This window comes from Salmo salar, chromosome 16 (genome assembly GCF_965601325.2).
Source record: "Salmo salar chromosome 16, fSalSal1, whole genome shotgun sequence".
Lineage (NCBI taxonomy): Eukaryota > Metazoa > Chordata > Actinopteri > Salmoniformes > Salmonidae > Salmo > Salmo salar.
Genome location: NC_138306.1, coordinates 17,823,731 through 17,851,168, shown reverse-complemented (window position 1 = coordinate 17,851,168; position 27,438 = coordinate 17,823,731). Strand labels below are relative to the sequence as shown.

General features: G+C 42.9%; 2 protein-coding genes across 10 annotated transcripts in view; both read left to right on the top strand.

Moving 5' to 3' along the window:
* The first annotated feature begins 1,941 nt into the window (after positions 1-1,941).
* trabd (TraB domain containing) lies at positions 1,942-25,793 on the top strand. 9 transcript variants are annotated; one of them, XM_082962348.1, is made up of 13 exons: positions 1,942-2,053; positions 2,952-3,028; positions 3,392-3,461; positions 3,883-4,049; positions 6,115-6,255; positions 8,944-9,054; positions 9,282-9,421; positions 9,731-9,903; positions 10,286-10,382; positions 10,518-16,524; positions 17,009-18,080; positions 18,256-23,618; positions 24,243-25,793. In XM_082962348.1, exons 2-10 carry the CDS (start codon positions 3,005-3,007, stop codon positions 10,696-10,698), a joined length of 1,104 nt encoding a protein of 367 aa, XP_082818474.1. In that variant the 5' UTR covers positions 1,942-2,053; positions 2,952-3,004; the 3' UTR covers positions 10,699-16,524; positions 17,009-18,080; positions 18,256-23,618; positions 24,243-25,793.
* Positions 25,794-26,389: 596 nt separating this feature from the next.
* The window catches only part of mapk12a (mitogen-activated protein kinase 12a), a 28,467-nt gene continuing 27,418 nt past the window's right edge, over positions 26,390-27,438 (top strand). Inside the window, exon 1 of the mRNA XM_014148206.3 lies at positions 26,390-26,683. Within this exon, the coding sequence (XP_014003681.1) occupies positions 26,565-26,683 (119 nt within the window). The 5' untranslated portion in view covers positions 26,390-26,564. The remainder of the gene's footprint in view (positions 26,684-27,438) is intronic.

Sequence of the window (27,438 nt, the reverse complement as noted above, 5' to 3'; positions counted from 1 at the left end):
TTGTCGGTGATCAGGCCTACCACTGTTGTGTCATCGGCAAACTTAATGATGGTGTTGCAGTCATGAGTGAACAAGGAGTACAGTCGTGGCCAAAAGTTTTGAGAATGACACAAATATGAATTTTCACAGAGTTTGATGTTTCAGTGTCTTTAGATATTTTTGTCAGATGTTACTATGGAATACTGAAGTATAATTACATGCATTTCATAAGTGTCAAAGGCTTTTACTGACAATTACATTAAGTTGATGCAAAGAGTCAATATTTGCAGTGTTGACCCTTCTTTTTCAAGACCTCTGCAATCCGCCCTGGCATGCTGTCAATTAACTTCTGGGCCACATCCTGACTGATGGCAGCCCATTCTTGCATAATCAATGCTTGGAGTTTGTCAGAATTTGTGGGTTTTTGTTTGTCCACCCACCTCTTGAGGATTGACCACAAGTTCTCAATGGGATTAAGGTCTGGGGAGTTTCCTGGCCATGGACCCAAAATATTGATGTTTTGTTCCCCGAGCCACTTAGTTATCACTTTTGCCTTATGGCAAGGTGCTCCATCATGCTGGAAAAGGCATTGTTAGTCACCAAACTGTTCCTGGATGGTTGGGAGAAGGTGCTCTCTGAGGATGTGTTGGTACCATTCTTTATTCATGGCTGTGTTCTTAGGCAAAATTGTGAGTGAGCCCACTCCCTTGGCTGAGAAGCAACCCCACACATGAATGGTCTCAGGATGCTTTACTGTTGGCATGACACAGGACTGATGGTAGCGCTCACCTTGTCTTCTCTGGACAAGCTTTTTTCCGGATTCCCCAAACAATCGGAAAGGGGTTTCATCAGAGAAAATGACTTTTCCCCAGTCCTCAGCGGTCCCTGATGTATTTCCTGGAGAGAAGTGGCTTCTTTGCTGCCCTTCTTGACACCAGGCCATCCTCCAAAAGTCTTCGCCTCACTGTGAGTGCAGATGCACTCACACCTGCCTGCTGCCATTCCTGAGCAAGCTCTGTACTGGTGGTGCCCCGATCCCGCAGCTGAATCAACTTTAGGAGACGGTCCTGGCGCTTGCTGGACTTTCTTGGGCGCCCTGAAGCCTTCTTCACAACAATTGAACCGCTCTCCTTGAAGTTGTTGATGATCTGATAAATGGTTGATTTAGGTGCAATCTTACTGGAAGCAATATCCTTGCCTGTGAAGACCTTTTTGTACAAAGCAATGATGACGCCACGAGTTTCCTTGCAGGTAACCATGACTGACAGAGGAAGAACAATGATTCCAAGCACCACCCTCCTTTTGAGGCTTCCAGTCTGTTATTCGAACTCATTCAGCATGACAGAGTCATCTCCAGCCTTGTCCTCGTCAACACTCACACCTGTGTTAACGAGAGAATCACTGACATGATGTCAGCTGGTCCTTTTGTGGCAGGGCTGAAACACAATGGAAATGTTTTTTGGGGATTCAATTTATTTGCATGGCAAAGAGGGACTTTGCAATTAATTGCAATTCATCTGATCACTCTTCATAACATTCTGGAGTATATGCAAATTGCCATCATACAAACTGAGGCAGCAGACTTTGTGAAAATTTATATTTGTGTCATTCTCAAATCCTTTGGCCACGACTGTACAGTAGGGGACTGAGCACATCTGCGTGTTATCCCTACTGCCTCTGATCTGGGGGACTCACTAAACACAAATGCTTTGTTTGTAAATGAGGTCTGTGAGTTGTAGTGTGCCCCAGGTTATATTTAAAAAATATGTATCGTGCTAATTATAAGCAATTTGAAATAATTTATACTTTTTATTTTGATACTTAAGTATATTTAAAACCAAATACTTTTAAACTATTACTCAAGCAATATTTTTCTGGGTGACTTTCACTTTTACTTGAGTCCTTTTCTATTAAGGTATCTTTACTTTTACTCAAGTATGATATGATAGTTGGGTGCTTTTTCACCACTGATTACCACAACGCACTCAAATCTCAATTGAACTACAAGTACCAGAAAACAACGTTAACAAACGAGTCGAACACATCATTGGTCGAAGTGCAGGTGAGAGCACAGGTTGGCTAACTTATAAGTTTAAATTTTTTAATGTATAACATTGTAAGCTGTAGTTATTATATGTTGATTACAAATTGATATGACATTGTTTACCAAGTAGTTAGCAGCAGTTAGCCAGCTAACCGATATGTCAGCTGTTAGCTAGTAGTAAGCTAACTGCTAGTCGGCGAGTAGTAAGCTATTTAGCTTGGGCCAACTTGCTAACATTAGCTAACTTAATGAATAATGTTAGCTAGTTTGCCTAGCTAGCAAGATAATATGTGGAAACGAGGGGAATATCAGCTAAGGGTGTCAATGTTTTGTCTCTAGCCAGCAGGTTTGACAGCTTTAGCTAGCTAGCTAGCTAGCTAGCTAACTAACTTGACTTTGTAGCATGTGGTTAGCTAGCAAAATAGCTAGCTATGTCAACACTCTTGTTTGAAGGTGATGTAATCGTGTTGAAGTACGCAGCTACATGCAGCAGGAGAGCGTTTAGCCATGACCGGGCTCTAAAAAGAGGCCACTAAGCTAACGTTAGGCAGTTTGCTCATGATATTTGTCTATATACTATAACGTTACTGTCACAGTGAAACCTGGCTCACAAATTGTCTTACAAATTGTCTTATCTACTAGAATTAGCTACCTGTGACAGGTAACGTTAACCAGCCGGTTTTATTTTCCAACTAACTTTGTCGCCATATGCTGATGGTAGCTAACTAGTGAGAATGGGTAGTTTATTTATGGTTTGGTACACTGTACATATAGTTAGCAAACGTCAGCAATTGAGGAACTTGAACTGGGGCCTTAGCTTAGTCACAAAATAAGCATCACAGCTGATAGCATTGCAGAGAATAGCAATGGCTAAATGCATTAATACATTTGACCATACTCTTTCCTCCTGTTTTGCTTTCCTTTTCAGTAAGGAAGGTGGGACATCGCTTTAGTTTTTGCCCAGCTCTCAAAGGTTGAATCATGGACCAAGACAACAACTCCGAGGTAAGTTTGGGGACTGCGGGACATGGGTCAGTGCATAGTGCTTTGACAGCTGTTATTTTGATCATTTTAAAAAGGCACACAGAGTACAGCTTCACACACATCTGTTATGGCCCATACAGCTGTGATATTTGAAGAACACAGCTCTATGCTGATCATAACACATTAAGCAAAACAAACAAACATTCTTAGAATTTTGTCCCGCTCCTGTACTTAGCCTAGATGTTAATTGTCTAAGAATCAGTGTCGCAATAAATCTGGCTATTAAGCTCTTGAGCACATTGACAAAATGTTTTTGTTGACATGTACATTTTTAGAATGGCTTAATGACTACATATGCTTTTTTACATATTTTTTTTTTTTTAGGATGAGTTGGTAGGTCCCTCTGAAGATGCGTCTGAAGATGAGTCACTGCCTAGTCGTCCCCCTGGACTCTGTGAGTGCCCTTATTTACGTAAAATGTATTTACTGTTCTCTCCGTCTGCTTGTCACCAAAAGCTCATTGTTTCACAATGCCCGTGTGAGAGAAAAAGGGGAACCGTCCTTTACTTTTCAAGCTTTGAAACTACTATCTATGTTCTCTTTATGTCTGTGAAGTCTTCCCACAGCGATGTTACGTTTGAAAGTCTGTTCTAACTTGTTTGTAACCTTTATTTCAGTAGGCTACAACATGCACTGTTCACTCTACCCACATCTGACAATCACATTCCTTTGGCATATCGAAGTATGTTGTCTTTCCTGCCAGCCAATTCAGTGATGTAGGAACTAAAGGTTCTTTCCATTCTTGTCTTTGTCTTTCGCTCTTACTTGCTCTATTTCTCTCCCCTTCCACCTCTCCCTGGCTGGTTCCTCTATAGCGGACTCTGAGGCGGTGGAGCTGCTATGGCAGGTGCGTGCCCAGCGGCGCCAGTCCTCCCCAGAACTCCCTGAAACAGTCACCCGGCTGACTGCCCCAGATGGCAGCCTGCTCTACTTGGTAGGCACCGCCCACTTCAGTGACAGCAGCAAGAAGGACGTGGCCACGGTGAGCACAACAAATCTGACATGCAAGCATTAAGGGGTGTTTTCCTTGACACAGATTATCCTAGCCAGTTTGGCCCGACAAAGTTGAATTACTGTTTAATGGATGCCAAGCCTCACTTTTCTCCACACACTAAAAAAACGAATTCAGGTGTTATTTCTTTGGCCAATCTATGCGGCTCTTTGTTTATAATGCACTGTCCGCTCTCCCTTGAGGCTTTTCCAAGTTGATGCCCAAGAGACCAAAAAGTCTCAGATCACGCGCTCAGATCATGTTCAAGCCTCGGATTGTACAGTGAAATACACACACTCGCACCTGCAGGCGACGTGCAGATGTTTCATTTCTCTCTCATGCAGTCTTGGCTGAAGCCAGCACAAATTCCTACTATTTATGTGTCCAGGTTAAATGTGGGACATCACTCATTATAGACAAACAGTCGTTTAAATTCATGGTTATTGCATCATTTTCAGATGAATAAGAAGTGGTTTAATAGACGAAACAACAATGTAACTTAACCAATTGAATGGCCAGAGATCAGGGCATTCATCAGCAAAGACGCAGTGCAAGCTGATAGTATTTTGACCAACCAAATTGAAGTCAAAATGATTGATGAAGTCGAAGTATCAGCTGTATGGTGATTTGCGATTCATAACTTACATTTTACCGATACTACCAGTAGTAGAAGTCCAACCGATAACACCACGACGGAATGCGTTTGAAGTGACGATGCGCTGCTGACAACAGCTAGCATGTCCAGCAAAGTACATTGCCAGTGGCACGCCCACGCTTCGTGCAGATCAGCAGGTGGGGCTTTTCGTGGCAGCCAGACGAGACAATCGAAGGAGGATGCGGTGAGCAAAGTTACTGGGCTCGAATTTAGTCACGCTTGATCTATATAGATTGATGCTTCTAATTGTGCATGTTATAAACAACATTTTTTATTTTGATGATAGAGTATAACCTATGGCTGGATTTATAATTTTTTTTACAATGCTACATTAATTTTGCAGACCTAACTTGATTGACCCTCTTTCTACAAGGCCTACTAGTCTATGAGAGGCCTTATCATATTTGTATGAATATTTTGTTAACGCCTAGGCTATAGAGATGCATTCAGGTAATTAACTCATTATTATGCATCAACATTTTAATTTGATTACAATTATTTGTCAATCTTTCTTGAATTTGTTAGGCTATACAATTAAGTAGATTAATTAACTCATACATTCATACAACTTTACTTTTTTTTTTGAATATGATAGAATATTGCATTCTATTATACATCCTATGTGAATAATGTTCATTAATGTAATTTGTGTACTACTAATAATAATCTGAAAATCAGTCCGAGTATTTATCCTCTTGTTCATGTCCATATAGCCTAGGACAATGTGGTAAAGTACTGTTATTCCTTAATCCACCTAATTTTTATTTTTTTTAAATGTTCGCTCGCCTCGCTTTTTGGGGGGAAAATCCGTTAAACAGTGAATCAATTTTGTCTGGCCTTACTAAAAAGTATGCCGAATGAGGAATCTCCATTCAAATACATTTTTGAACTAGACAGAATCTGTGTCTGGGAAACCGGCATTAAATGATTGTCATAGGTATCTCCTGGAATGGCCTCTGTTGAGTTCGTTCAAATTCATGGGATTCATTCATTTAGTAAATGTTTGTCCTTCAGAGACACCCTGAAGTAATGATTGAATAAAAAGTTCTGATTGGCAGATTTCAAAATACTATCTTTTTATTTAACCTTTTTCCAACCAGGCAAGTCAGTTAAGAACAAATTACTATGATATCCCCCTTACATGTCCTGGTTTCCCAGACTTCTTTTTGTTTTGTTCCCTCAGGCAAAATCCATTCTATTGTCAGTCTTGTACTTCTACCTTTGGCTTTCTCTCTCTTACCGCCCTTGCTCCCCTTTCTCCCCTTCCTGTCCTCTCCTTCCTGTCCTCTCCTTCTACCCCCTTTCCCTGTTTTCCTCCCACTCTCTCCTCCCCCTCTCTCCTCCCCCTTTCTCCCCTGTCCCCTTTGTTTGCCTTTTCCCCCATCTCTTCCCCTCCCTCAGACGATCCGTGCAGTGCAGCCAGACGTGGTGGTGGTGGAGCTGTGCCAGTACAGGGTGTCCATGCTGAAGATGGATGAGAAGACGCTGCTGAAGGAGGCCAAGGACATTAATCTGGACAAGGTCCAGCAGGCCATCAAACAGGTACGACTATTCGGGGGGTGACATGGGTGACCTGATCCCAGATCAGCACTCCCAAAAAACATTGAATATGGGCCCTGGAATGAGTAAAAAAAAATAAAAAATCTCTAATCCTGTGTCATTTAGATATATCACCACCGATAAATCTACGATAATCGAGAATTTCAATAAGCATTTTTCTAATGCTGGCTAGTGGACCCAAACTGTTACAGACGTATATCTATCCTACCCTGCCTTTCTAAAGTCTTCAAAAGCCAAGTTAACAAACAGATCACCGACCATTTCGAATCCCACCGCACCTTCTCCAATATGCAATCTGGTTTCCGAGCGGGTCATGGGTGCACCTCAGCCACGCTCAAGGTCCTAAACGATATCATAACCGCCATCGATAAAAGACATTACTGTGCAGCTGTCTTCATCGACCTGGCCAACGCTTTCGACTCTGTCAATCACCACATTCTTATTGGCAGACTCGACAGCCTTGGTTTCTCAAATGACTGCCTCGCCTGGTTCACCAACTACTTTTCAGACGGAGTTCAGTGTGTCAAATCAGAGGGCCTGTTGTCCGGGCCTCTGGTAGTCTCTATGGGGGTGCCACAGGGTTCAATTCTCAGGCCGACTCTCTTCTCTGTATACATCAATGATGCCGCTCTTGCTGTTTGATTCTCTGATCCACCTCTACGCAGACGACACCATTCTGTATACTTCTGGCCCTTCTTTGGACACTGTGTTAACTAACCTCTAGGCGAGCTTCAATGCCATACAACACTCCTTCCGTAGCCGCCAACTGCTCTTAAATGCAAGTAAAACTAAATGCATGCTCTTCAACCGATTTTCTGCCCGCACCCGCCCACCTGTTTAGTATCACTACTCTGGACGGTTCTGACTTAGAATATGTGGACAACTACAAATACCTAGGTGTCTGATTAGACTGTAAACTCTCCTTCCAGACTCACATTAAGCATCTCCAATCCAAAATGAAATCTAGAATCGGCTTCCTATTTCGCAACAAAGCCTCCTTCATTCATGCTGCCAAACACACCCTCGTAAAACTAACTATCCTACCTATCCTTGACTTCGGCGATGTCATTTACAAAATAGCCTCCAACACTCTACTCAGCAAATTGGATGTAGTCTATCACAGTGCCATCCGTTTTGTCACCAAAGCCCCATATACTACCCACCACTGCGACCCGTATGCTCTCGTTGGCTGGCCCTCGCTTCATATTCGTTGCCAAACCCACTGACTCCAGGTCATCTATACGTCTTTGCTAGGTAAAGCCCCGCCTTATCTCAGGTCACTGCTTACCGTAGCAGCACCCACCCGTAGCACGCGCTCCAGCAGGTATATTTCACTGGTCATCCCGAAAGCCAACTCCTCCTTTGGCCGCATTTCCTTCCAGTTCTCTGCTGCCAATGACTGGAAAGAATTGCAAACATCCTTGAAGCTGGAGACCCATATCTCCCTCACTAACTTTAAGCATCAGCTGTCAGAGCAGCTTACCCATCATTGCACCTGTACACAGCCCATCTGTAAATAGCCCACCCAACTACCTCATCCCCATATTGTTATTTATTTGTTTGATCCTTTGCACCCAATTATCTATACTTGCACATTCATCTTCTGCGCTATCACTCCAGTGTTGAATTGCTAAATTGTAATTATTTTGCCACTATGGCCTATTTATAGCCTAACCTCCCTAACCTTACTACATTTGCACACACTGTATATAGATTTTTCTATTGTGTTATTGACTGTACGTTTGTTTATCCCATGTGTAACTCTGTGTCGCAGTGCTTTTCTTTATCTTGGCCAGGTCGCAGTTGTAAATGAGAACTTGTTCTCAACTGGCCTACCTGATAAAATAAATATTGAACATGTTAACAGTATGTGCCCTATAGAATCAGTTTTGTTGAAATAACAAAACGGCAGTGATATTGTATTTAACCAAGCAAGTCAATTAAGAACAAATTCTTATTTACAATTATGGCCTGACAAGAAGTTAAATGCCTCCTATGGGGGGGCTGTGATAATAAATAAAAAAAACACACACACCTCAATGTGAAACAAAATGGACAACACAGACAGAAGACACTGGCAACAGCACAAATACAACAGCAAACAAACAGTGGGTGTGTGTGCATACGTGCAGGCATGCGCGTGTGAAGTAACACAGCATGCTTCCTTACATAAGGCAATGCAAACTAGTGACATCAGGTGACAAATGGAAACAACTATGTGTCTCAACAACCTGTTTATCTATTTGTCCTTTGAAGTCATCCAGGAACACCAGGTCCTAGACTTTGAGGTGGGCTTGGAGGGAATTCCAAGACCAGGGGGATGAGTAATGAAAGGACCCCTTTCCATGCTCAGTTCTAATTATCTGGACTGTTAGCATAGAAGAAGATATCGAGATCTGAGCTTGTATGTGTTTTAATTGCTCTGCTAGAAGAGAGGATAAATAGGCTGTTAACTTACAGTTCACCGTTTTTGTCTCTTTGGTATTTTATTAGGATCCCTCATTAGCTGTTTTAAAAGGAGCAGCTACTCTTCCTGGGGTCCACACAAAACATGCAACATAATACAGAATGACATAATACAGAACATCATTAGACAAGAACAGCTCAAGGACAGAACTACATGCATCTTTCTCCTATCTGTCCTTCCCCCTCTTTATTATGTCCTCACAGAATGGAGTGATGTCTGGCCTGATGCAGATCCTGCTGCTCAAAGTGTCGGCTCACATCACAGAGCAGCTGGGCATGGCTCCTGGAGGGGAGTTCAGGGAGGCCTTCAAACAGGTGAGACATTCACCCACTCACTAAAAATAGTTCATCTTGATAAGGGTCACAGGTTTGTTCTCGCACAAGGTGTCAGGTCAAGGTCACAAATACTTTCAAATACATACTAATGTTCTTATCTCACACAGCATAACATACTGAACTTAACACCCTCTTACCTGTTACCCACTAGGTATAGTATTAGTAAGGTTGTATGTAAAGACCCTCCCTCTCTTCTCTCCACCCAGGCGGGCCGAGTGCCCTTCTGCAAGTTCCACCTGGGGGACCGGCCCATCCCGGTGACATTCAAACGGGCCATCGCTGCTCTCAGTCTGTGGCAGAAAGCCAGACTGGCCTGGGGCTTGTGCTTCCTGTCAGACCCCATCAGGTACAATAACCTGACAGTTACTCCTCTCTAGTGTCTAGGTTAAGTCCCACAGCTTACTCCACTATACACTTGCTCTCAGTATTTCCTTTGGTTAGTATGTAGTAAGATTAGAGCAGAAATATTATTAGGTTGGTACTGTATTTAGTAATATCCAATTTAATAATATATTTAATTTATATAGGGCTACATTTATTTACCTGAATACAAATGATAGCAAGCTATTGGGAATTAATTTGGGGACTTGGTTAAACCCAGTTGGTACAATGCTTTTGTTATTGCAATATGTTTGTTGTGGTTGTTGTGTGTCAGTAAGGAAGATGTGGAGAAGTGCAAGCAGAAGGACCTGCTGGAGCAGACGATGCTAGAGATGATTGGCGAGTTCCCCGCTCTCCACCAGACCATTGTGGCCGAGCGAGACATCTACCTCACACACACGCTCCGCCAGGCTGCACGCTGTGTGGAGGCGCCCCCCAATGCCCAGAGTGAGCATCGCAGCATCTGCCTGTTTCACTTTTCACCTGAGGAAGTCCACAGACAAGTTTCTCCATTAGTCTGTTCACACTGCTCGTGGGAAAAATACTACCATATCATTGGTTGTAGTCTGCACAAGATTGCAATTAAACCAATGAAAAGGCTTACCATCTGGCATAGTTTTCCATCAGCAGTTTGAATGGACCCTTACTCTGAAAGATGGACGAGCTGGGTTATTGTGTCTGTGTTTTGCACACTGCCTAAGATGCCAATTAAGTTTATCCTCAACTCCTAATGTATCTATGCATAATAGATGGACTGTTACAGACCAATGTTTTTTGGGAACATGGATGCCATTTCAGCTGGATAAATTCGCTTTGTTTCTTGTAACAGAAGTGCCTGCTGTGGTGGTGGGAGTGGTGGGGATGGGCCACGTCCCTGGCATCGAGAGGAACTGGGAGAAGGAGCTCAACATTCAGGAGATCATGAGGTGTGTGTATCTTTCTTAGCAGTCTAGACCAAGCTATTATTATGTTATAGAGCAATAGAATCATTGTATTTCGGCATCTAACTTTTATGAGTTAATATTGACCCTCTTTCTTTTGCTTTTCTGTGTGACTGTCAGTGTTGCGCCCCCATCTCGTTTTGGCTGGATGTTGCGCACGGTGCTGAAGGCTGGGGTGATAGGAGTACTGGGATACGCCTGCTACCGTGCAGGAGGGGGCATGGGGAGGGCTCTTCTGTCCCTACCCGCTGTCCAATCACTACTGGACAACCTGCGACCACTGCCCCCAGCAGCGGCTTGACCCCTCTCCTATACCTGTGACATGAACGATCCCCTCTAATACGAAAACAATGCATCTACCACCAATGGCCTTATTGACAGGAGGAGGGGTTAGAGGTCAAGGTTCACCTCCTACCCTATGAACTGACATGGACGTAAGGGGTCCGAGGGCTTGAGCTGCCCTCCCTCTCGTTTCCTTCCTTCCTCTCCTCCATGTCCCTGTGGAACACAGAACAGTACTGCCAAGAAAACCATGACAGTACCCTTATTTTATTTTTGTATATTTAAAAAAAAAATGGCAAAAGAAGGATTTTTGTAAGATTTACAAATGTTTTTCCATTTATATTACATCTGCTATCCCCCACATTCCAATTGATGTTACATTGAAATTTGAGATTTTGGTGCATATGGTCTTTGAAGTTGATATTATTGCCCCAAGTCATTATATATAAAAATAAACTGGGTGGTTCGAGCCCTGAATGCTGATTGGCTGACAGCCGTGGTATATCAGACCGTATACCATGGGTATTACTAAACATTTATTTTTACTTCTCTAATTACGTTGGTAACCAGTTTTATAATAGCAGTAAGGCACCTCAGGGGTTTGTGGTATATGGCCGCCGCGTTGCGCTTAAGAACAGCCCTTAGCCGTGGTGTATTGGCCATGTACCACACATTCTCGGGCCTTATTGCTTAAGTGTGTGTGTTATATATATATATTACATACACACACACACACTCATACAGTTGAAGTCAGAAGTTTACATACACCTTAGCCAAATACATTTAAACTCAGTTTTTCACAATTCCTGACATTTAATCATAGTAAAAATGCCATGTCTTAGGTCAGTTAGGATCACCACTTTATTTTAAGAATGTGAAATGTCAGAATAGTTGAGTGATTTATTTCAGCTTTTATTTCTTTCATCACATTCCCAGTGTGTCAGAAGTTTACATACACTCAATTAGTATTTGGTAGCATTGCCTTTAAATTGTTTAACTTGGGTCAAATGTTTCGGGTTGCCTTCCACAAGCTTCCCACAATAAGTTGGGTGAATTTTGGCCCATTCCTCCTGACAGAGCTGGTGTAACTGAGTCAGGTTTGTAGGCCCCCTTGCTCGCACACGCTTTTTCAGTTTTGCCCACAAATTTTCTATAGGTTTGAGGTTAAGGCTTTGTGATGGCCACTCCAATACCTTGACTTTGTTGTCCTTAATCCATTTTGCCACAACTTTGGAAGTATGCTTGGGGTCATTGTCCATTTGGAAGACCCATTTGTGACCGAGCTTTAACTTCCTGACTGATGTCTTCAGATGTTGGTTCAATATATCCACATAATGTTCCATCCTCATGATACCATCTATTTTGTGAAGTGCACCAGTCCCTCCTGCACCCACACAACATGATGCTGTCACCCCCATGTTTCACTGTTGGGATGGTGTTCTTCGGCTTGCAAGCCTCCCCCTTTTTCCTCCAAACATAACGATGGTCATTATGGCCAAAGGACCAGAGGACATTTCTCCAAAAAGTCTGGCTTTTTTATGGTGGTTTTGGAGCAGTGGCTTCTTCCTTGCTGAGTGGCTTTTCAGGTTATGTCGATATAGGACTTGTTTTACTGTGGATATAGATACTTTTGTACCTGTTTCCTCCAGCATCTTAACAAGGTCCTTTGCTGCTGTTCTGGGATTGATTTGCACTTTTCGCTCTAAAGTACGTGGTACCTTCAGGTGTTTGGAAATTGCTCCCAAGGATGAACCAGACTTGTGGAGGTCTACAATTTTTTTTTTCTGAGGCTGATGGCTGATTTCTTTTGATTTTCCCATGATGTCAAGAAAAGAGGCACTGAGTTTGAAGGTAGGCCTTGAAATACATCCACAGGTACACCTCCAATTGACTCAAATGATGTCAATTAGCCTATCAGAAGCTTCTAAAGCCATGACATCATTTTCTGGAATTTTCCAAGCTGTTTAAAGGCACAGTGAACTTAGTGTATGTAAACTTCTGACCCACTGGAATTGTAATACTGTGAATTATAAGTGAAATAATCTGTCTGGAAACAATTGGTGGAAAAATTACTTGTCATGCACAAAGTAGATGTCCTAACCGACTTGCCAAAACTATAGTTTGTTAACAAGAAAGTTGTGGAGTTGTTGAAAAACAGGTTAATGACTTCAACCTAAGTGTATGTAAACTTCCGACTTCAACTGTACATACATAAAGTACATTCGGAAAGTATTCAGACCCCCTGATTTTTTTTTTCTCCCCCCCCACATTTTGTTATCTTAGCCTTATTTTAAAGTGGATTAAAGTTTGTTTTTTTTTCCCCTCAATCTACACACAATACCCCATAATGACAAAGCAAAATGTTTTTTAATTTTTGCATTATCACATTTATGTAATTATTCAGACCCTTTACTCAGTACTTTGTTGAAGCAGCGATTACAGCCTTGTCTTGAGTATGACACTACAAGCTTTGCACACCTGTATTTGGGGAGTTTCTCCCATTCTCAGCAGATCCTCTCAAGCTCTGTCATGTTGGATGGTCAGCTATTCTCAGGTCTCTCCAGAGATGTTCGATTGCCACTGAAAAAAATCCCCACCTCATGATGCTGCCACCCCCATGCTTCACCGTAGGGATGGTGCCAGGTTTCTTCCAGATGTGACACTTTGCATTCAGGCCAAAGACTTCAATCTTGGTTTAATCAGACCAGAGAATCTTGTTGCTCATGGTCTGAGATTCTTTAGGTGCCTTTTGGCAAACTCCAAGCGGGCTGTCATGTGCCTTTTACTAAAGAGTGACTTCAGTCTGGCCACTCTACCATACAGGCCTGTTTGGTGGAGTGCTGCAGAGATGGTTGTCATTCTGGAAGGTTATCCCTTCTCCACAGAGGAACTCTGTCAGAGTGACCATCGGGTTCTTGGTCACCTCCCTGACCAAGGCCCTTCTCCCCCGATTGCTCAGTTTGGCCGGGCGGCCAGCTCTAGGAAGAGTCTTGGTGGTTCCAAACTGCTTCCATTTTAAGAATGATGGCCACTGTGTTGTTGGGGTCCTTCAATGCTGCATAAATGTTTTGGTACCCTTCCCCAGATCTGTGCCTTGACACAATCCTGTCTCAAAGCTCTGTGGACAATTCCTTTGACCTCATGGCTTGATTTTTGTTCTGACATGCACTGTCAACTGTGGGACCTCATATAAACAGTTGTGTGCCTTTCCAAATCATGTTCAATCAATTGAATTTAACACAGGTGCACTCCAATCAAGTTGTAGAAACAGCTCAAGGATGCTTCATGGAAACAGAATGCACCTGAGCTCAATTTCGAGTCTCATAGAAAAGGGTCTGAATACTAAATAATGTACTTCAGTTTTACATTTTTAATACATTTGCAAAAATGTCTAAACCTGTTTTTGCTTTGACATTATGGGGTATTGTGTGTAGATTGAGGACATTTTTTAATTTAATCAATTTTAGAATAAGGCTGTAACGTAACAAAATGTGGAAAAATTCAAAGGGTCTGAACTCTTTCCGAATGTGCTGTAATGGACCCCAATAGTTGAAGCATAGAGCTACCGCCCCACTAATGACTTCATTCTCATACAGTCTCTTTAATCCTGGATCCAGGACCTACATGGGACCATCTAGGCTTTAACAATGACCATGTTTTAAATCCAGCACTTTATTACATTTTTGGGTACAGATTCCCACCCATGGCTAGTAAGGAATTTAACAAATTAACTCAATTTTTTTCAAGTCAAAAAGTACAAATATTTCCAAATAACGTATGTAACTGACTACACTGTAGTTTCCCCAACACCCCCACTGTGGTGGTAAAGTTCTCTCCCCAGCCAAGAGACAGAAGGTATTAGTAACAAAGTGTAGTTGCACTATCCCAACATGGACACCTAAGTTCCTCCATCGCTCATGAGCAAAGTCAACCCAGGGACTAGGCTATGTCTGGTGTTATAGTGATTACCTCTCCTGGTCACACAATATACTGTTCAAGGCAAACTGATCTGTGCTGGTTGGTGTTACACACAACCAACCATACTGATTGATAGACAGTACAACCTAATGCTTCGACGTGTGTTATAAATACCTGTACTGTATAAGGCAATGCCCAACTCAAATTTGTACTGGTATTTTGAATTGCATATTTGTTTTTTCAAAGAATGCTACATGCTGGAAGATCAGTTGTGTTTTGTATTGGTTGGAGTTGGAAGGGTAAAATACCATGACCACCACACTTATAACATACTTAATTTAACAGAGGGCTAATGTAGGATTTTTTTAAACGATAAATATGCGGAGTAATATTGCCTCAAAGCAAGCAATGTATTTTAAATGGGGGCATTTTGTATATTTGACTGTACTTGCAATGAGGCACCTTCAACATGTATGTTGTAAAACATAAACTGCCACTTTCTGCGTGATGGTGGTAGATACTGGACATGATCAGAAAATATGCACTTTGTACGACAAGCCATCAATGAACTCTCTCTTTGTACGGGAACATCTGACATTTCAGACTACATGCTTCTACGACATGCATGATTTTAGTACAGCCGATTGCCAGATTGTTCCCTAATCCCTAGGAATGAATGGGGAATGTTGGTGATTATGTTCGATGGGAGCTTAGAAGGGTTGGTTGGGGTTAACGCCTTATTCTGCTATCGCCTTATTCTGCCTTGGACCTGTAGATTGCCTGCCTCTGCTGCAGCTGTGGCTTGTTCATCTCTCACTGTCCTCCATTGTTTTGTGTCTCCCTATCTCAATCTGTTCATACTGTATGTCTGGGTCTGCTGGATAGGACCAGGTTGGGTGACACCCTCAGACAAATAGTTCTGGATTCTGTTTCCCCCAAAACATTTCATTTATCTGATAGATATACTTTTGGGAGATAATGCCATGTCGCATTTGCATATCTCAGTCATTGCCCCTTAAAATGTATTTAGAATTTGTAATTGAAATATATTGGGAAATTAGCCTACCGCTGTAGCTCAATCGATCATCTCAGCGGGTGTATTTAGGACTTCAGTTTGAGTTTACTCTGAGCCAATAAGGAAACCATTGTCAGAAAATAGTTGGGTCATTTACCACGATAACTTGATATCTATGTTTCCTGACCTACTGTTGTTTCTGATGTGTATGGTGGAATAGGGGCATGCAGCGGTCCTATATCACCCGCACCATTCTGTCAGTATTGGTGTAGTTTGTTTTGTGTTTGTATGTTGACATGAGAAAACGGTGTGTATGAATGACAATCTGTATTCCCATCCTCACTCTATCATTGTAAACAAGCCAAATATTGAAGCCTACATTCTGTATTGAACTATACAACTTTTAAATAAAAATGTATATAATATATATATGTTTTTTCATGTATTCAATCTATTTTTGTATTATCTCTTTGCTGCCATCCTTGGGTGACATGACCAATGTAGTTCCGTCTTAGTTTCCGGTAGGACCAATAATAGAGTAGCACAATAGTTTAGACAAATATCCGTAGTGCAGTGTTGCGACAACTGACTCGGACAGCGACGTGTCTTGATATGAAATGGTGAATGACGTCTCTGGTGACTTTAAACAAACAGATATGACCTTTAGTTTGATGGCTGCTTTAAAACTTCGTCTGGCACAGTCTTATTTTCTTCGCTCTGGTATTGTCGTCGTCGTTAAATAGTTATCCACTGTCAGGATGGACGGCATGGGTCTGGCGGTCAGTCGTTCATCGAGTTTGACAATGTCGTACTCAAGAAACTTCCGTTGGATACATCAGAAGAGCCTAGTCCGCGAAGGGTGGAAGGAGTCTGTTTCTCCCGCGTAAAGCCCCAGCCAGTGGTCAAGCATAGGTTCGTGGCCGTCTTTAATGACGCTTTAGCTTTGCTTGGGCTGAACGCCGAGAAGGTTCTGAACGGCCCGCTTGGTCCAGAGTAACTGAGCGGCTCCAAAGTAATGCCAGGATCCGAGCCTGCCGCGTACTGCTACTGCGGTCACCAGTTCGGCTCGTTCGCCGGACAGCTGAGGGACGGGGCAGCCTGCTATCTGGGTGAAGTAAAAGCTCCAGTTGACTAGAGGCCAGTGCTGCTCCGGGAGAACCCGTATCCGGTGGGAGATTCAGGTCAAGGGAGCTGGTCTGACTCCCTACTCCTGGTCGGGCAGTTTACACAGTATTGCATGATAAGCATGACTAGACAGATATTTGTATTTTATTTTTTACTATTTACCTAAATGAAATCTGTTTTCTCAGTTTTTGGCCTATATATATATTTTTCATATGCAGTGCACAGTCTATGGAATTATGAATGCACATTTCTATAATTCTGTCATTCCCAGACAAGCTGACGGCCATAAGGCGCAGCGCTCCAGCATCAGAGAGTTTCTGTGCAGCGAGGCGGTGTTCGCTCTGGGGGTGCCCACTACCAGGGCAGGGTGACATCTGACAGCAAGGTGGTACGGGAGTTGTACTACAACAGGTACCCCACCAAAGAGAGGTGCTCTGTGGTCCTCTGCATCGCACCCACCTTTATCAGGTTACAATTACATCCTATCCCTTGGCCACTGCAGTAGGTTTAAAAACAAAGTGTTGTAGATTGATTCCCAGTTTTGACAAAATGACATGAACAACATGGAAATGTGTCACTCTCTGATCATTGTGTGTGTGTGCAGGTTCGGGTCCTTTGAGATCATTAAGGTGGCTGATGAAAACACAATGTGTCAATTTGTGTCAATTTTCAGAGAGGTAATCATGGACACTAGATTCAGTGAAGCATCAATCATTCATATGGAGTACAATAATGCTCTGATATGATTCTTGAAGGAATATGCCTATCCTTTTTGACTTTGAAACTACTTTGTGTCAAAGCAGACTGTAGGCCTACATTGGAGCTCTCTCTATCCTTTACCTTTTTGTTGTAGAGCCAAGCACACTGCTATCTATCCTCTTATCCTGTTCATCCCTGCTGTGACAGGAAGTCTTAATACAGTGAGAGTGTGACTTCCTTAGCGCACACACACTGCTATTAATTCATCTTCTTTAACGCTAAATGGTATTAACAAAGTAGTAACATGTAAGATGCTATTGTTTAGCGATTAAATATGCATTGTTATGCACATTCACATCCCTCATGAAGATTATCAAAAGCACAGCATACGATCCTCAAATATTTTTCCCTAACCCAGCGCCTATGCATGATATGACTGAAACCAGTAGACCCAAATCAACTCTTCTCGTCCAGTCTGACCCTTCTCTGTGTGCGTCCATGTCTTGGTGGTAGGTGATGCTGCGTACTGTTTCACTGGTGGCCCAGTGGCAATGTGTGGGCTTCTGCCATGGAGTCCTCAACACAGACAACATGAGCATCCTGGGGCTCACACTAGACTACGGGCCCTACGGCTTCATGGACAGGTACAGTAATTTACAGTACCTGACATACTGTCTACAGTAATTTACACTACCTGACATACTGTCTACAGTAATTTACACTACCTGACATACTGTCTACAATATCGTCTTAGATCCACATGATTTCAACAAGGATCTGGCTTCACGCTGTCTATTTCCTCCTCTCGCTTGTCTGCAGGTTTGATCCTGACTTCATCTGCAATGCCTCAGACAACTCAGGCTGCTACACTTATCAGGCCCAGCCGACTATCTGCCGCTGGAACCTGGCTCGCCTGGCCGATGGCCTTGGACCCAGAGCTGCCCCCAGGCCGAGCAGAGGCTGTCCTGGACGAGTACCTGCCCCTCTACAACACCTTCTACCTGGGCAACATGAGGAGGAAGCTGGGCCTGCTGAAGAAGGAAAAGTCAGAGGATGAGATGTTGATCACTGAGCTCCTGCAGACCATGCACAAAACAGGTAGGGAGAGAGACTCACTACATACTCAAATCAAATTTGTCACATACGGTGTTTAGCAGATGTTATTGCCGGTGTAGCAAAATGCTTGTGTTTCTAGCTCTAACAGTGCAGTAATATCTAACAAGTAATGTCTAACAATTTCACAACAAAACACACATCTAAAGGAATGGAATTAATATATAAATATAGGATAGAATACAGTATATACAGTGGCAAGAAAAAGTATGTGAACCCTTTGGAATTACCTGGATTTCTGCACAAATTGGTCATTTAAATTTGATCTGATCTTCTAAGTCACAACAATAGACAAACACAGTCTGCTTAAACTAATAACACACAAACAATTATATGTTTCCATGTATTTATTGAACACCCCGTGTAAACATTCACAGTGCAGGGTGGGAAAAGTATGTGAACCCTTGGATTTAATAACTGGTTGACTCTCCTTTGGCAGCAATAACCTCAATGTCTTCTGTAGTTGCGGATCAGACCTGCACAACGGTCGGGAGGAGTTTTGGACCATTCCTCTTTACAAAATATTTCAGTTCAGCAATATTCTTTGGATGTCTGGTGTGAACCACTCTCGAGGTCATGCCACAGCATCTCAATCGGGTTGAGGTCAGGATTCTGACTGGGCCACTCCAGAAGGAGTATTTTCTTCTGTGGAAGCCATTCTGTTGTTGATTTACTACTGTGTTTTGGGTCGTTGTCCTGTTGCATCACCCAACTTCTGTTGAGCTTTAATTGACGGACAGATAGCCTTACATTCTCCTGAAAAAGGTCTTGATAAACAAGGGAATTCATTTTTCCATTGATGATAGCAAGTTGTCCAGGCACTGAGGCAGCAAAGCAGCCCAAACCATGATGCTCCCTCCACCATACTTTACAGTTGGGATGAGGTTTTGATGTTGGTGTGCTGTGCATTTTTTTTTCTCCACACAGTGTTGTGTGTGCCTTCCAAACAACTCAACTTTAATCTTTCCACGGAATATTTTGACAGTAGCGCTGTGGAACATCCAGGTGCTCTTTTGCAAACTTCAGACGTGCAGCAATGTTTTTTTGGACAGCAGTGGTTTCTTCCGTGGTGTCCTCCCATGAACACCATTCTTGTTTAGTGTTTTGCATATCGTAGACTCGTCAACAGAGATGTTAGCATGTTCCAGAGATTTCTGTAAGTCTTTAGCTGACACTCAAGGATTATTCTTAACCTCATTGAGTATTCTGCGCTGTGCTCTTGCAGTCATCTTTGCATGACGGACACTGCTAGGGAGAGTAGCAACAGTGCTGAACTTTCTCAATTTATAGACAATTTGTCTTACTGTGGACTGATGAACATCAAGGCTTTTAGAGATACTTTTGTAACCCTTTCCAGCTTTATGCAAGTCAACCATTCTTAATCTTAGGTCTTCTGAGATATCTCTTGTTTGAGGCATGGTTCACATCCGGCAATGCTTCATGTGAATAGCAAACTCACATTGAGTTTTTTTTATATTGCAGGGCAGCTCTAGCCAACATCTCCAATCGCGTCTCATTGATTGGACTCCAGGTTAGCTGACCCCTGACTCCAATTAGCTTTTGGAGAAGTCATTAGCCTAGGGGTTCACATACGCTTGCCAACCTACACTGGGAATGTTTAAATTATGTATTCAAAATAGACAAGACAAATACAATTTGTTATTAGTTTAAGCACACTGTGTCTGTCTATTGTTGTGACTTAGAGGAAGATCAGATCAAATTTTTTGACCAATTTATGTAGAAATCCAGGTAATGGGCAGCAGGTAGCCTAGTGGTTAGAGCGTTGGGCCAGTAACCGAAAGTTTGCCAGCTCGAACCCCCGAACTGACAAGGTAAAAATCTGTCGTTCTGGCCCTGAACAAGGCAGTTAACCCACTGTTCCTAGGCCGTCATTGTAAATAAGAATTTGTTCTTAACTGACTTGCCTAGTTAAATAAAGGTTAAAAAAAATTAAATTCAGTGTTTTTCTTGCAACTGTACATATGAGATGAGTAATGCAAAATATGTAAACATTATTAAAGTGAGTAGTGTTCCATTATTAAAAGTGGCCAGTGATTAGAGGCTGCTGCCCTATATACATAGACTTAATGTGCTAGTGATGGCTATTTAAGTCTGATGGCCTTGAGATGGAAGCTGTTTTTCAGTCTCTTGGTCCCAGCTTTGATGCACCTGTACTGACCTTGCCTTCTGGATGATAGCAGGGTGAACAGGCAGTGGCTCGGCTCGGGTGGTTGTCCTTGATGATCTTTTTGGCCTTCCTGTGACATTGTGTGCTGTAGGTGTCCTGGAGGGCAGGTAGTTTGCCCCCGGTGATGCGTTGGGCAGAACGCACTACGCTCTGGAGAGCCCTGCGGTTGCCGGTGGTGCAGTTGCCGTACCAGGTGATGATCCAGCCCGACAGATGCTCTCAATTGTGCATCTGTAAAAGTTTCTGAGGGTGTTAGAGGCCAAGCCAAATTTCTTCAGCCTCCTGAGGTTGAAGAGGTGCTGTAGTGCGGTGAAGGCTGCACAGTCTGTGTGGGTGGACCATTTCAGTTTGTCAGTGATGTGTACGCTGAGGAAATTGAAGCTTTCCACCTTCTCCACTGCGGTCCTGTCGATGTGGATAGGGGGGTGCTCCGTTTGCTTTTTCCTGAAGTCCACGATCAGCTGTTTTGTAGATGTTGGGTGAGAGGTTATTTTTCCTGGTACCACACTCCCAGGGCTCTCACCGCCTCCCTGTAGGCTGTCACATTGTTGGTAATCAGGCCTACTATTGTTGTCATCTGTAAATTTGATGATTGAGTTGGAGGCGTGCATGGTCATGCAGTCATGGGAGAACAGGGAGTACAGGAGGGGGCTGAGCACGCACCCTTGTGGGGCCCCTGTGTTGAGGATCAGCGAAGTGGAGGTGTTGTTTCCTACCTTCACCAGCTGGGGGTGGCCCGTTAGGAAGTCCAGGACCCAGTTGCACAGGGTGGGGTTCAGACCCTGGGACCTCGAGCTTAATGATGAGCTTGGAGGGTACTATGGTGTTAAATGCTGAGCTATAGTCAATGAACAGCATTCTTACATAGGTATTCCTCTTATCCAGATGGCATAGGGCAGTGCGATGGTGATTGCATCGTCTGTGGATCTATTGGGGCGGTAAGCAAATTGAAGTGGGTCTAGGGTGTCAGGTAAGGTGGAGGTGATATGATCCTTGACTAGTCTCTCAAAGCACTTCATGATGACAGAAGTGAGTGCTACGGGGCAAAAGTCATTTAGTTCAATTACCTTTGCTTTCTTGGGTACAAGAACAAAGGTGAACATCTTGAAGCATGTGGGGACAGCAGACTGGGATAGGGAGAGATTGAATATGTCTGTAAACACTCCTGTCAGCTGGTCTGCGCATGCTCTGAGGACGCGGCTAGGGATGCCGTCTGGGCCGGCAGCCTTGTGAGGGTTAACATGCTTAAATGTCTTACTCACGTCGGCCACGGCGGAGAGCCCACAGTCCTTGCTAGCGGGCTTCGTCGGTGGCACTGTTATCCTCAAAGCAGGTGAGAAAGTGTTTTAGCTTGTCCGGAAGCGAAACGTCATTGTACATAACAAAGCTAAGGGGAATGAGGAGGGACAAAGAACTGAGGGATGTGCCACAGTACACTCAACACAGATGCATAAAAAGGAGACTCGCAGTAACACCATTCACATGAAATACATGTAGCCAATAGAAGACAGCTTTGACACTACACTATGACTAAGCATGACTGCTTTAATCTCTGATCATTCATTTCCTTCCCCATTGTAGGACCAGACTTAACTAACACGTTTCGCTGTCTGAGCCAGATTCCCTTCCCCACTTCGGGCGACAGGGAGGCAGAGGAAGGAGTCATCAAAATGGCCACAGACCTCTTCCTGGAGCAGTGTGCCTCTCTGGAGGAGCTCAAGGCTGCCAACAAGCCCAGCATGGACACACAGTGAGAATAGATTGACATGAGCAGTAAGAACACAGTTAATGGTTTGTTTGAAGCTGACTTGAAGTTGGAGTAGAGGGACATTCTCATTGTAGACAAACGATTTGGTCAATAATACAGTAGTGGGAATTAGGGGTGTGAACGTTAAAATGAAATTGGGATCCTTGAGTGGTGGTGCTGCAGAGATTGTCATTCTGGAAGGTTCTCCCATCTCCACAGAGGAACTCTGTCAGAGTGACTGTTGGGTTATTGGTCACCTCCCTGACCAAGGCCCTTCTCCCCTGATTGCTCAGTTTGGCCAGGCGGCATGCACTAGGAAGAGTCTTGGTGGTTCCAAACTTCTTCCATTTAAGAATCATGGAGGCCACTGTGTTCTTGGGAACATTCAATGCTGCAGACATTTTTTTGGTACCCTACACCAGATCTGTGCCTCGACACATCTGTCTCGGAGTTCTATGGACAATTCCTTTGACCTCATAGCTTGGTTTTTGTTCTGACGTGCACTGTCAACTGTTGGACCTTATATAGACAGGTGTGTGCCTTTCCAAATCATGTCCAATCAATTGAATTTACCACAGGTGGACTCAATGAAGTTGTTGAAACACCTCAAGGATGATCAATGGAAACAGGATGCACCTGAGCTCAATTTCGAGTCTCATAGCAAAGGGTCTGAATACTTATATAAATAGGATATTTCTGTTTGGTATTTTTTTATAATTTTGCTAAAGAATTTTAACAACCTGTTTCACTTTGTCATTATGGGGGTATTGTGTGTAGATTGATGTTTTTTATTTATTTAATCCATTTTAGAATTAGTCTAAAGTAACAAAATTATCTGAATACTTTCCAAATGCATTGTATCTCTTTACTCTCTGCCTCTTCATCTCTTTTTCCTTCCTCTCTGCTTCTCCCTTCTAAAAGAATGTTTTGCAATCAAATTTTTATTGACTTTTTGCGTTAAGATCACCACTCTCTGTTCAGTGAGTTGACCATGCTACTGCATTTGGCCCAGAGCAACCTGTCCCTGTTCCAGATGGTCTCGGAACGGAGGACGGTGGCCATGAAGCTGGGTTGGCCGAAGGAGCTGCTGGAGGTCGAGGCCAAGCACAGAGAGAACTGGGTCACCTCATACAGGTCAGAAATAAGTAATGTAGTCTTAATTACATACTTACCTCTTTCTCATACTCAGTGTTTGACACTAGGCGACTTACTCACCCCTCCACCACCAGTGTGTATATCCCTAGCACTCACCTGCTCTAGAAATATAGCATGAGGAATTTAAGGCATGGAAAAGAGCAGGTTGGTCTAGTGTTTGCACTAGAAGTGTTTTTAGCCAGAGATATTTTTTGTCTGAGTCATCCAGCTCTGTGTTGTGACTGGTGCAGTAAGTGTCTGGCTGGGGAGGTTCAGGGCCAAAGGGACGTCCAGGCACTGCAGGAGGAGAGGGTGAAAGTGATGAATGGCACCAACCCACAATATGTCCTTAGGAACTACATCGCCCAGAATGCAATAGAGGCAGCCGAGAATGGAGACTTCTCTGAGATCAGGCTCCGATCCATGTTTTCTTCATTATTCTGTAATAGGGACCAAACGTTCAATACCGCTTCCCTCTTGACTTTCATTTGTGTTATTCCAAGCAATGACGTCACCATTACAGAAGCATTCTCACAATGAAAAAAAACATGCTCTCTTTCCCTTAACTTGCTTCTCTGGATTTCCATCTCATAGTTTGATCTTTCTCCCATCTCTGTGCCATAGGTCCAGCGGCTCTTGAAGGTTCTGGAGAAGCCTTTCTCTACCCAGCCGGGTCTGGAGCAACCGAGTTGTCTGGCCCAAGGCGTGGTTGAGGAGCAGGGAGAGATGGAGCAGCAGGGGGCAGAAGCGTTAGCATCCCGAATGTGTGTTCCCCATGACAGCAAGCTGCCAAGTTTGGGCCAATGAAATCTGTGTCACCTGATCTTCCCTTCTGATCACGCTTCCCTGACAGTCTACCCACCCATATGTACAATAGAGACTGTCACTGTCTTTTCTTCCTTTGTTTACCTATACCGCTCTCCTCATACTCTCTCTTTACTTGGGTGGGTAATGGCACGGAAAGTACATTTTAATGAGCTAAGATGCTCCGATGTTAACCACTCAGCCTATAGATATGCATGGTAATGATGTTGAGTTTTGGCACATTTCACAAAGTACAACCCTAGAAATCTGAAATGACACTTTTTTTTTGTTCCAAGTGATAATTACATTTATGGAAATATCATGTGTTCAGTTGATTTGTAGTCTTTATACAGATGTCTCTGTAGATCTGTGTAGCCTATTGGCTGTTTGGTTATGAATGACAGCCCAGACGTCCAGTCCTACAATGACCCGTCTGAGTCCGAGAGCCTAGGAGTATCACCTCTATGTACCAAATAATGTGTGAAAGGGAATGTACATGATTTACATATCATCTGAATTTTACAGAATAAGTCACATAATGTGACTGATTGAGCCACGAAGGACTTCACACACAAGTATAACATAAATGTCAACATTGTAAATGTCATAGCAACTGTAACACTGACCATTTGGTGCTTAATTGCACAAATACTACTACACCACATTGCAACGTGTAGGTCATGATGACATCCTATGTATTGCATACATTTTCCAGGAAGCTTCAAAACTGCCATTGTCAACTAAATATATGCCAAGGAAATCATGGCCAATGGTTTTGTTTGTTAATTTCTTGGGATAAATTGTTTTTTATGAATTGATATGGAAATGATATGTCATGATGCTGAAGAAATGGCTTTTATAGGGTGTTCCTTGGTAACTTGAATTTCTTTTAAACGTTAATATTGTGGCCCAAAGTTGAGCTATTTGTAACTTAAATGTAATGGACTGTTCAATATTCTGTTTTTGTAAGTTGGAAGGTTTTACTTATGGCAATTTTTGTGAAGGAAAAAGGAAAACAATATGCACTACTCAAATGGCTTCTCTTGGGCTGCAGGTAAATTCTCTGAGGTACATATGAATCAAACTCATAAATGAACATTTCAACTATTGTGACCACCACCATATCTTTGCCATTACCCCCTTTAAAACATGTCATACCATGAGGAATAGAGGGACCTCTGTCAGGTGATGGATGAGCAATAAGTCTGTTCATATTGATCAGCATTAACATTGCTTATAATAGAATAGACTATCCTAAAGTATAACCTGTGGTGTTTTTATTTATTGATTATTAATGTACATATGAAATGTATTATCTTCTGAGAGCTTCCTCTATATGTGAATCGTAGTTGGTAAACTTATACAAAAATATGTTGGCTGTTGTCTTTTTCTGTTTTTTGTGTGCACACCAATGCGTAGACCTAAACATGCACAACAGTATAGCCTTCATTGACATTACATTCCAGCCTGTCTCTTCATGCCTGGTTTAAGTAACCTTTCATCTGAAGGATTAATGTTGCTCATGTTAAACAGTAAATACAAGAGCCCACCAAACCTACCTGGAATGTCTGTACTCCTGGTGCCTCCTTAATGCACAAGTCCCAGCAAGCCCTGAACACAGTGGGTACTCTACATCTCAACACGCCCAAGGCAGAAAGCCACATAGGAGCAGCAGCAACAACAAGCAGGCCTGTAACAATTCATCTTACACACAGTCATACTTGTATTCCTACTTGTTGTATACCATTGATATTCTTATCTTCCCGGTGATCTAATAATTGGAATTGATTAGGGTGCTTTCTTGACAATCTATTCTACTCAGCAGAGTTATTTATCGAAATAGAACTCATACAACACTAATCAGCACTTGTATTGTGCACCCAGCATGGGTCTACATATGCATGTCCCTTTTTAGTTAGTGGCTGTCTTGTCACACTACACTTCATGAGACTCGGGAGTGGCTGTGCTGTGGTTGACCCCAGGCGGCATCTTATAGCTGCGCAAGCTGCGCGGTCGACGCGCTGCGCATTCGGTGACGAGAATGAATTCAAGAACGCATAGGTAGGACAATGGGTGTGTAAACGAAACTGGGGAATCACTTCTTGGAACACGTACTAGACTTGTTAAATCGGGTCAAATAAGATGTCGAGCCGGACCAGACCTGGCTACTGTCGCCAGGACGTGAACAAAACCACCTGGGAGGTACCGGAGCGGTACAGGGATCTAAAACAGGTGGGGACAGGGGCGTACGGTACAGTCTGGTAAGTGTCGTGGCAACTGGGTTGGGAAGAGATGTCAGGCTAACGTTACATGCTTTGTTGCACTTTGACATAGCTTGGTGCAGGGCTCTCCAACCCTGTTCCTTGAGAGCTACAGTCCTGTTGTTTTTCACTCCAACCCTAATCTAGCGCACCTGATTTACTGAATGTTTAGTTTTTCGCAGAAAAAAGAACAAAACGAGAGAAAAGCTAAAGCTTCTCTCGAGTTTCACACAAAAGAGGGCCACTTCCTTATTTAAGGGACACATTTAATTTCTTTCATATCAACCCATTTTGAAGTTTCACAGCCTTTGGATTTCTGACTAACCTCCCTGGTCTTTGCAATAGACCTACACATGTAATGTATGTCTGTAGAATGACATTCTGTATGATACAGCCCAAATAAAGCGTATATTATTATTACATACTTCAAAAGTGTACATAATCAAAAACGATCAGAAACAGATGTGCTTTAAATCATTTGCGCATTGCCGTTGTACTCTAGACACAATACCTTTGTGTGGCTCACAGCATGAGGTCGTTACATTGTTGTTATCAATGATTAACTCTGTGGGCGTATTCAGAGTTGTGTTGGCTGGCTGAATGGTTTTTGCAATCCGGGATCCTTGGGACGCCCCATTGAAGTTAACATTTCAAATTGTAAGGGTAAAATGCACTGCATGGTAAATTCCGACGTCTGCATTTTACGGTGATATGGCCTCTGCAGAAGTCAGGGAATTCACACTTGCGCTTCTCCG